At 40.6% G+C, this 11,685-nt stretch overlaps 1 protein-coding gene across 2 annotated transcripts; it reads right to left on the bottom strand.

Moving 5' to 3' along the window:
- Nucleotides 1-165: 165 nt before the first annotated feature.
- Nucleotides 166-6,955, bottom strand: RNF7 (ring finger protein 7). Of its 2 annotated transcripts, none has more exons than XM_030495861.1 (3): nt 6,730-6,955; nt 3,346-3,393; nt 166-1,934 (listed from the first exon to the last, which is right to left on the bottom strand). In XM_030495861.1, exons 1-3 carry the CDS (start codon nt 6,905-6,907, stop codon nt 1,816-1,818), a joined length of 345 nt encoding a protein of 114 aa, XP_030351721.1. In that variant the 5' UTR covers nt 6,908-6,955; the 3' UTR covers nt 166-1,815. The 2 variants fall into 2 exon arrangements, with proteins under 2 accessions (XP_030351721.1, XP_030351722.1); XM_030495862.1 differs by having other exon boundaries at nt 1,878-1,934; nt 6,737-6,932.
- Nucleotides 6,956-11,685: the final 4,730 nt, after the last annotated feature.

Here is an 11,685-nt window from a genome sequence, read left to right as displayed (position 1 = left end):
CACCTACAAACCAAAGCAAAATGAAGAAATAAGCCCTCTGATGGGACTAGATGGAATTAACAGAGATTAGAGAATGGAGCCAGGACCATTCTGGCACAGGAAATAGGTGATAAATAGATACAGTTTCACTTCGACAGATAAAAACTATTTCCACATCCAACCAGATTTTTCGCAGTCATTTTAGGAAGAATTGCTTTACACAAACACAAATACTCCCCAACAGCATAAGTGCTTCAGGCACTTCATTACTACTGTTCACCTATTTTACAGTTGTTTTCAATGACAGACATCATCTGCGATAATAACAACCAATGTGATACACTGTAACAGTGACAGAGAAAATTCTTTGATCTCAGTTTGTAATGAGACAAAAGTTATATTAAAAAAAATCAAAACATTGTAAAAACAAGATTACAAGTATTAAACAAACCCACAGTAAACTCTGCATGTATGCTTGATGACACAGTGATTGCCATTGGAACTAGCTTACACAGAGAAGATAAACCTCTTTAAATAAACAGAACTAGATAGAAATACATCTGCTGAGAAATGCATTAAACATTTAAGATGACAATTCTGAAGTAAACATGAAATGCATATAATATTCGTTCAATTTCACCCAGGTTTATTATCCATTTTATTAAGCCTGAACTTGTTACAGATTTAAAGCAGTAATTCAACCTATTACATGTATTTTAAAAAAATAATCCCAGAGCATATGTTCAGATTAATAGTAATTACTTTGGATATTTAGGGAAAAGACAAAGTCAGAGGCAAGCATATAAATATTTGTAAGAAAAAAATACATGACTCATATATATATATTAAAAAAAAAAAAAGATATTGAGGATTTCCACAAAATTGACACAATGCTTTCTCCCACTTCCAAAATACTGTAACCAATAAAATGATGATAAATTTCTATTAACTGAATTTTCATGAAAACACAATTTAACATTTTTCCCTAGATTTAATTAGTACCTGCTTTCCTTGGGATTATTAAATTACCAGTTTTGTTGGCTTTCCATATTAGTCAGCTAACCAGGAGGATTGTTTACGCCCCCAGCCAACTGATACCAAATACATGTCTTTGTACCAAAAGTCTCTGGATTAAATATACATGTCTCCATTATCTTTATCAGAAATATAAGTTAAAGAATTATGAATGGGGTTAAATTTTAATGCTATGGTTGTAGAAGTCACATATAGAATACAATACAGCAACAGACAGAGATACAAGAAAACAAAATTTTCTGAAGTCATGAAGAAAAGCTAAATTAGAAATGTTTAGTATAGCGTGATAGAAAAAGCATATAGCAAATGCTTTACACGCTATTTAGATTAAAACCCAGAATACTTTCTAAAAAAACCTCACTCACTGTTTTTGTATATAATATTATTTAGAAAACAATTTCTTTTTCCTGACAGAAAACTATCCTGTGTATCAGACTTACAGGTAAGGTCGCCCTTGCAAATTTATTCATTTACCTACACAAAAACATTAAATAAACTGTATTTAGGGTATAATCTGCACCACCACACTTCTATGCTCTCATACAGTTAACACTCAAATCATAACAGATGGCACTGGTTAACGTAGTGTCTCTTGGTTTATTGTGGAAATATCTGCAGTAAGACTGCAGACCATTGCCTCCTTGTACAGCAAAGAGCATACAAAACCTCACCGATCTTCTAGCACATAAAACTAAATAAATCATGCCACGATTGACATGTTCCATTCTTCTGTATGAGCATAAGGTGTAAGACATACACTATTTCAACAAGTTTGATGGGAAAAAAAAACTTCCAGTGTTTTTATTTGCCTATTCTCTGGACTACCCAGTCCTGCTGGCAGAGGGGACAGCGATTATTCTGTTTCACCCACAGGGACATGCAGCAATTGTGGAAGGAATGATTGCATTCTCCCCAAACCACTGAAAAAGAAGAAAGAACATGTTCCAGTCACACTCAGCTGTCCAATTAACACCTACTGCAAGGTCCAAACTATCATTCTCAGATGTTTATAACCACTCCAAGCTGTAGAGACAAAACAGGTCATCACTGATTTATCCACTGAGACTGGATTATTATGGTCAGTAGGATACTAGTCAGTTCTCTATCTATCATCAATCCTTTTACTTATTTCCAATTACCAACAAAGAAATGCATATATTCTCCCTTTCTTGTACAAAGTGGCACAGTTTTGTGAATATATAAACACATTTATCAGTTCTGCCCAGGAAATAAGTGCAACTATCCAAGTTCTTCACTTTATCTTCCCCAGTACCAAGCTATAGCCAAGGCACTACTGACTATTATGAAAGAGCATATCACCAAATTCCGATCTGAAATGCCATGTTTAAACTTAAATGTATAATATCAAGGAAGCACATTTGATACAATATATAGCCTCAAAATGGGATCTTAGACCAGAAGTTATTCACAGGCTACAACTGTTTCAACACAACAAAAAGGGTCCATCTACTCCTGAACAGTATTAGTTACATTGCTTTTTCCCCCTTCCTTCCTCTCTATCTTAAATAGGACACTCAGCAAGCCAATTAAGATATGTGGAACAGCAAACCCCTGTTCTCATTAAAACAACCATCAAAACCAACAGTGGATTAAGTTTGAGAGAATATACTTCAAAACAGAAAGAACAAGCACATGGAAAGCTTAACCACTGGTTTAAAAGTTGACTTAAAGATTCAAAGCAAAGTGAGACAATTTTCACTATTTTAGATTTAAATATATAAGAATGAAGATTTGCTTTTGCATATGTTGGTATGCAACTGAAAGTATGCTTATGATTAAACAGCATTACAGAAAACTCAAGTGATTCCACTTTTCGAAATGAAAAATGAACAAACAAGCAATTGTCTCCACTATGTCTGAATTAAGACTGGGAAAAATACCACTTTCTAACCCTCTAACCCAGACATACATTTATTTCAGAACAGAGGATTTTTATTGGTATTACCATTGTGTCTTCTGGCATGCATCTCAGAAGGAAAAAAAAAGTAGCCCGTTCCTACCCACTTCAAAAGTGTACATTATGATCTCTTCAACTATGCTCAGGGTGAGAGAAACTTAAACTTCTCAGTTGTGTATGTGTTGACTGCAAATTTGAAGTTTTGTTCTACTGCATGCCTGACATGAAAACTAATTTTATTAGTGCTCAAAAATAAAGCATAAAGTATTACTAATGTAAAAAGATGACACGATGTAGAATGAAACACGTTTACTTTTGAGCATTAATAAAATCAGTACTCCCTTCAAACTTTAAAATGCTCCCTACTGAGAGAAGCTTCAATTGAAAAACAAGCGAATGAAATCACTACATACCAACACAATCTTCTTGTTTGTTTTCAGCTTGACATCTAAGACAGGCATCTAAAAGTAAACAAGAACAAGACTCAATTTGATTCTCAGGATTCCATCTTAAGAATAGGTTTGTCAGAGGAAAATAAAAATTCTAAAACCAATTTACAACAGTAAAAATCCCAAGTTTGATGCCTAGTTCAGCCCTTTACATTACACTAAATAACCCTATAACCCTCTAAATTTTAAAACAGGATACATGACAAAGAAATATATATCTGAGAGAGATGAGAAGGACTATAAACTGTCCAACAAGTTTTGTTTATTTTCCATGGCTTTGGTATTTTCATAACTTCTGCTGAAAAAAAATAAAGCCTTCTCCATTTTGTAGATATAACAAGCAGCAGATCTGTGCCAAGGCACTCAGGCATATTAAGACCAGAGCAAGCACAAAGCCAAACCCTAATTACAGGACTTTGTTTTCCAGATGTCAGCATCTCCTTTTAAGGAAATCATTCACAGATTTTAATTTTTTTTTTTTTTCTAGGCTGTACATCTCTCAGCATTACCCCCACCTCCTCCTGCTTTTCATATAGTGGGTTTCCTTAGTAAGTACCTGCACACAATTTTCACAAGAGTCACATACACATGCAAACATACTGGTCAATTTAGTAATATAAATCCTAGAATCATAAACAAACAGATAAACATGGAACAGTATCTAATTAAAATTATTTATCATCTTTATGCACTCCAGTCTGTGCCTATAGGACTGGATGGCAGGTTCAGGACTCAGTAAGATATAGAAGTGACAACTTCCAGGCTTAGTATCGTGCCACAAACATCCAGTGGAAAAATGCTTTTGTTTCTCCTTCGCCCTGACACTGGCAGCCATAGACTTATGTGCACATACCACGCACAACAGAAAGTGTTCAACTATTATGAGAGCAAACACATCTTCATCTCCTTCAAAGAAAAGGTGATAGTTTAAACAAGTATTCCACAGATAGGACCTGGCCTACATGTCATTAGTTGGACCATATTTTCCTACATGACAGAAACATGATGCGCTACAGGAATTTAGATCTGAGTATTTTTGCTTTCTCTGCCACATATGGTCAGTACTTCTATTTTAGGTTTCATCTGCCCAGATACTCCTCATTTTCACAGGTAATAAAGAATAAAGAAGACAGACTCTGAAATGGCTGCCCCTTCCTCAGTGAGATAAGACAGGAAATAAAGGTTCCTGATGTCTGCTCCTGAAAGTTTTATTTCCATGGCATTTAAGGGCCAAGCTGCTGGGAAGATTCATCCAAACTGCTTCAACTTGTATCATGGTACACCAAAGCAAACTGACCCAGGGCCACCCCAATGTGCAAGGCAGCAAGCTGTGGCAGACTGGTAGTCAGTTTAACAGCAGCTCTCCTATCTCAGCCCTGGATTTGCAGTTTCAGACAGAGAAGCAGTACAGATAGCTGAGGACAGAAATCACTGCCACCATACCAAGGTAAGCTGTCCCCACTCCTGCATCATAACCACAAAGGTGTCAGTCTGAAGGGTTAAGCAAAGCTAAGTCAGTACTCGTGCAACCCTGCCCTTCCCAGCTAACACCTGCATTATTGCTTCTTTCTCCTGTGCTTCTGTGATCCTTGAAGACCAGGCTGGTTCAAGGAGTTAAACCAGTAGAAAATTAAGCCAGCTAACACTTCCCTCCCTCGCAAAAAATCAAACAAACTAACTTTGAACCAAGTGCCAGCTGAAATCTGGCACTGCCTCCAACCTAAGGTTACTGCAGACGCAGTGGCTCTACAGGAGCCAGACCGGGTCTAGCAGGGTCAATGCGAAATTGCTAAACTGAAGTCAGTAATGATCAAGTTTCATGTTCTAACAATGTGGTTTGTTCTCAAAAAAAATGGTTACCAGATTTTTCTGCTAGTTTCAGATGAAAAGTACTCCCTTGGTCTACATATGAAAAATTATATGTGCACTTTTTTATTTTAAATTTTTAGAAAAGCTCTGGGTACGACTTTGTTCATGTAAGACTTCTTTATAGTGCCCTGTAACAGGTTAGCTAGAACAGAAAATTATGGTTTACATGGCAGATGAAGTGAACTTCATACTTGCAGGGTGGTCTCTGTTCACCATATAAAAGCAGACAATCTCCAAAACACGCTTACGCAAGAGGGGAATCTCCCACCATTTCAGTCTGGGCTACATTTTTTTCTTCTAGTACACCTTTTTGCTTTTCCGTTCCAAAGAACACTCTCAGTAAAAGCATGTATGAGAAATGACAGCATTACATATTGTGTCTCAATTCTGCTAAGCCAAAACCTGGCTGGATTTGCAGTATCATGGCTTCTGGACCTACAAAAGCAAGCTGCTGGAGGGAATCCTGGGTCATTTGTCCTGCCAGACTGTACTAGGCCCAAGTCAGAGGACAGCTATGCCCACGATGGCTTGGCACAATAGTAAAAATTAGATGTAAATACACAGTTGAGTAAGAATCCAAAAGATATACAAAGACCCAAAATAAATATCATACTCGTAAAAGATGTCAGAAAACAGCAATGCCAGTCAACAATAAGGCTGCATTCAAGGAGATTCTCCAGATTTCAAAAACAGGTAAACTAACCCTTTTCAATAGTTTTTTTTTGGTGCATTCACACGTGTTAAACCACACTAGTAACCCGGAGGCTTGGGTAGAACCGATAGAAAGCCTGGCTTAACAGATTTTGGAAGTTAATTTATATCCACATTCACAACCGCTTCTTAAACCACCACCCACCACCAGCAGCACATCTAGCACTCTGGTCCACTCCGGTCAGCTCGGCTGTAACCCAGCGCTTGCGGAGCTTGCCAAGGCGCAGGAAGCGGCCTCCACGCAGCAGGCGCCCCTGCGAGGCGCGGGGCGGCACGCCAACAGCCCGCCTCCGGGCCTGGCACACGCTCCCCGAGCGCCGCTCCTCGCCCTGACGCGCCCCGGGCAGAAGCCCAGGGGGCGCTCCGGCCTCCCGCAGCAGGAGGGTGGCGCGGGGCGGGCTACCCGCGGCCGCCCGGGGGAGCGGGCTCCGGCGAGACGCTCCCCCGGCAACTGTGTGCAGCCCGAGGTGACCGTACGGGCCCGCACCGCGAGCGGCACCCTCGGGGGCTGCGGGCCAGTCCCCCGGGGCGACTGGCACCGGGTGCCGAGGGCCGCAGCGCCCTCCTTCTGGACAGGGCGCGGAGGAGGAAGAGGAGGCGCTGCGGGGCCGCCCCCCTTCTGCCGGAAGCCATGCGTTTCTCCTCCGCCCGCCATGAGGGGAAGCAGGGCAGGGCGGCGGTGCAGCCCCGGACCCGCCACCGGGGCGACCCCTGCCCCACAGCGGGGGCGGCGGCCATTGCTGCCGGGGCCTGCTGGCCGGCGCTTACCCATGACCTGCACCCGGCAAATGGCGCAGGTGTCGCACTCCACATCCCAGCTCCACATGGCCACCGCGTTCCACTTCTTCAGCGAGAACATCTTGTCGGGGCCGCCCGCCTTGGAGCCCGCGGAGCCCGGGTGCGAGTGGGGGGCGCCGGGCTCGTCCCCGTCCTCCACATCGGCCATGGCGGAGGGGCGGGGACGCGGCGCCGGCGGCCGCCAGCGCGGGCCTGCAGCGCCACCTCGCGGCGGCAGCGGGCGCAGCAAGCGCGGGCCGCTGGCCCCGCCTGTCCGCCGCCGGCGGTAACGGTCGCGCTGAGCCCGGGCAGGCGCTGCCCCGCCCGGAGGGGGCGCTGCACGGCGAGGGGAGGCGGCCCCGCTGGAGCCGGCCGGGCGCCCACAGCGGCAAGGGAGCCTAAACATATAATGGTGAAGGTAACCTTCATACACATTATAATATAACACTATGAAAATTACTCGTGAATCCCTCCTGTGAAAATACTACAAATATCTTTCCTTCAAAAGTCTGGATAAGAACAAAGCTAAAAAATACACATCATTATTTTAAAAGACAATAGAAACTTGCATTTCTTTTTAATCTTTACCCAAATACAAGTATACAAAATTTGCTTTTCCAATATAGTGCACTGTCTCTTTAAGCCTACTTTAAGATAAGTTTGTTAAATAATGTTGTTATTCACATACAAATTAAACTTTAAAGCTACAATTTTCCATTTAAAGTTAATATAAATTAATGGAAGTTGTAAGAACTAAACCTGGAAACAGCCTCTTTTCCTTTTCTCATTTTAATCCACACAGAAGACCTCCTGTCATGTTGCCAAATAGATCAACTGCATTCAGAATACCTGATTGCACCCTACAGTCATTGTCTTGGCAGCTTTAGATCCATATGCGGCACTTATTTTTGCATGTAGTTTCAGACATTTCTGTGGAGCTACACCCCAAAGCGTAACTATCATACTCCTTGAACAGGAAGGATCAACAGCAAGACATTACAGACATGCACGGAACACGCTAGTTCGCCTTAGCATATCCACAAAGCGAGATGCTAAATGCAAAAGTCTTCTCTAGCCCTGGATCCGTCCCTTGTGCGTGCGCGTGCATGCGCACTCCCCCCCAGTTTCTGACGAGTTCATTGCAACTTACCAAGTCTCTGACCACACTGCTGAAGTCTCAGTATGTCCACATTGGTTTTGGTGGTTGGGCTGAACTTTGAGCATCATTCTGTGAGCATCAACATGTGAATGGCTGCATTCACATGTGTATTGCAGGTGCTAAACTGACATTCCTCGTGAAGGATGTTCTCTACACACAGAGTATCATGAACAGTTGCAGTGAAAGTTTCTCCAGCTGTGCATCACAGCTTCACCTGAATGGACTGGAATGCCTTCATTAAGGGGACAGAGAGGATGACCGAATCCTCCTAGAAATCCAACTCTCCATGTCTCCTAAGACTGCTAACAAAGTACGCCATATGCTTTGGCAATGGCTTACATGTTGTGCACCTTGGTCACAAAAATCTGGCCTTTGGTAATAAAGTAAAACATAAAAACAGTTCAATCACTTCAATTATCTTTGCCTGCCTGCTGTAGTCACTCTTTTTCCTTTCCTTTAATTTACACAGTTTATCACCTCTAATTTTTCTTAGCAGAAATTGGATGGAAACTAGATGCAATGCTCTAAGAGCTCATAAGAGCAAACTATGACACATCATAATCATGTTTGGGTGTTGCCAAAACATCATGCATTTGCTATACAATTTGCAAATGCAAGAACCACACTGACTTCAATAATTTGACAATGCTAGTTTTAACCTGTAACCATTTCTTGCACTGAATTGCTTCATGATGCTATAAAGCAATTTTTCCTGTGCAGCTGGAGGAGGAGCAGCAAAACAAGTGGCTCAGGAATATAGGAACTGCGCTGCATGCCTATGGATAGAAAAAATGTCAGTAAAATATCAAACATGGTCATTAAAACAATTATGATCCCTTTAGTCTCTTCTCCTCATGTAAGAAGCCATCAGCCATAACCAGTCCTTTTACCAAGCATGTCAGTTCAAATAAGATGCAGCTCTAAACTTATTCCAAATACTGGGATATCCTATAATAGAAGAGAGGTTGCCAACATGAAACACTGTTTTCAGCATTAGGATGAAAGACATGTTTTGAAAACTAATTTTTTCAAAACAGAAAGGAGGTAACTTTCAATTTGGTATACCCTCGCTCGGTCTTGTCTACTCCTGAAAATAAAACTTGCATTTTTCTCTGTGCAATGCTAGAACTTAGATTAGCAGTGGAAGTTGTAAAGCAATTAAGATACAGGTTCCTGTAACTCTAGGGGGAAAAAAAAAAACCAACAAAAAAAAACCCAGAAAATAGGTCCCCAACAAGTAATTATTTTCTTGGCTATTTTATCACCTAAAGACCTGTAAGAAAAAAAAAAAAAAAAATTCAAGTCCTTTTGGAGATAAACTGTCCTGGTACTCTAGAATTCATCTGTTCCCTATCGACACACATGACATTAAGGGGATCACACATGGGAGAGTAGCACAGAATACGAGGCTCATTCGAGTTTTCCCTTCATACTTGGTCACTGCTTTTAACTATAAATAAAACCTCATTATTTCAGATAGGGCAGGGGAAGCCTGCATTTGCTTGTCTCATACAGACTTTCCTGAAAATGTTCCAAATTAAGTATCTAAATATAGGCACTTCAACCAAGTTCCTTTCAGGCCATCAAATGATTGTTCAGCTGGAATTGTTGCTGCTCAGCCACTTGTGCGCTATAGAATGGGAAAAAAAATAACTTGTTTTGACAACCGTGAACGGGGACATACATAATAGTAGGTATCCGCATTTGGAATATTGTTTTATATTATGCAATTTACAATCAATTAACTTTCTGCAACAATTTCACAGTAAGGATGCAGTGTACATTATCAAGGATTGATTCTGGATTCTGAGTGTCTCCATGTCAAATAGTATTCTTTCAAAGCTCCAAGTGTTTGACACCCATAATTGCTTACATAATTGCCATAATAGTTTTCTTTTCATACTCCTAGTCCCATTTCAGATGAATATAGAGATGCATCTTCCCCTTGTAAGAACATTTTAAAGCTGAATATTGCATAGGCAGCGGTTTGACCTTTTTTTTCTTTTTTCCTTTCTTCTTTCCTCTTACAACTTTTTGAGATTTTTCCCCCGCAGCTTGCTTGCTCTGAAACACAGGACTGAGTATTATTTTTACTAATAACAGAACTGTTATGGAAATGTCATTTTTATGATAATGCAAAGAACAGTTATGTAAGCATGTGTGTATCTTGGCCAACTAATGCACGTGCTGAATTGTATTATTACACTTACTGTTTGCTCTGTCAATAGACTAACATATCAGAACGCTTAAGTACTGTGTCAATTTATCTGCCAAAGAAAAGAATTTAAGCCTAGTTCTATGCCAAAACTAGTTTTTAAACTCTAGATCATCTGTGCCTCTCTGTGCCATTTTGCCAATAGGAATATGCTAAACAGGGCTATTAATGGCCAGTACTAATAATACTGTGGTGGTTATAGCTGAGACAGTGGGGCTGCAAGGGAGGAAAACAGCACAGGAAATAGCACTGTACCGGCACACTAGTTACCACCTGTAACAAAACCAGCTGTGGTAGTTCTTAAGGTTTTACAGAAGCTGCCTGATGCAATTGCCAAAATGGAAATTACACTTCAACATTAATATGTACAATTTCTGTGAAAGAGAAGCATGAAGTGGGCACCCAGAAATAAAGAAACCAAACCAGGAATTAGGGAAACATACTACATTTGTAGAATAAATTGCATACCACTTTTACACTGGAAAGTTTGCACTGGAAGGGAGACTGAAGAAAGGAGAGAAATACATTGCTTTGCAGAGTAGCAAATGGAGTTAAACGAAGTACATCGCCACCATTTTCCCTATATTGCTGCTTATGTATGTGATTTGCCATGAACTTTATAGAAGTCCAGGGATGAGTTCAAAGACAAAAAGTACCAGTAATTAAGTGCACTATTCATTAAGTAAAACAAATGAACATCATGACACCTCATATAAAGAAGCGAAATCCTTGAGGAAGTTTTAAGAAAAAATAACTTAATGACCTTTGCATGAGAACCTTTCTGCTTTAATGAGAAAACCCTGTCTCAAATGAGACTAAATGGCTCCTGACTTTGCTGCGCTTCTTTAATTCAGCCTCAACCCTTGCAACTTCTCCACTCTTCGTGCAACACTCAGGCTCATTCATCTCTCCTTCTGAAGCAGAGATTTAAAGCCAATGATGTGAAGATGCCAACTTTATCAAATTCTACACTAGATTCTTGTTTGCTAATTGTCTTAAACTCAGCTGTTACTATTCCCCCTGGACAGCATGGATTTTCAAGTTAGAAGCTTGTCTCATATTTCATTAATTTTTAAAAAATTATCTGTGAAGATGAAATTATGCATCTTTTAACTGAGGTTAGCTGTTTGAGAATGGAACTGCATTCTGAATTGAAAACTGAAAACCAAATCATGTAGGTTAGCTGTTATAAGGGGGCACTTCCCCACCTATTTTAAAATATTAACACTTCCTTTTTTGTGAGGTATTGCAGTTTGTCTTAATATTTTTAACATTCCATAGATATTTGGATCCTGCCTGTTATCAGGTTAGACCCCAGAAGCCAGTTAGCAAATCCTGCCCTCCAATTTAAACACAGAAAATCCCCACACCAAACCAACAAAACCACTCCAAGCAATAACACCCCTCCCCAAAACAGCAACAACAAAAACCCAACTAAACAAACAACAAAACCCCCAAACCCAAAAAAACACCAGCAAGAGAAGTCACATAGAAACTTGCCTTATGGAAACTGCCACTACATGTTTAAATTTCTGGAAGGTATTGCATACGTGACGTTCATCCTCTCACCATT

Source organism: Strigops habroptila, chromosome 8 (assembly GCF_004027225.2).
Source record: "Strigops habroptila isolate Jane chromosome 8, bStrHab1.2.pri, whole genome shotgun sequence".
NCBI lineage: Eukaryota > Metazoa > Chordata > Aves > Psittaciformes > Psittacidae > Strigops > Strigops habroptila.
This window is presented reverse-complemented; position numbering and strand designations above follow the sequence as displayed.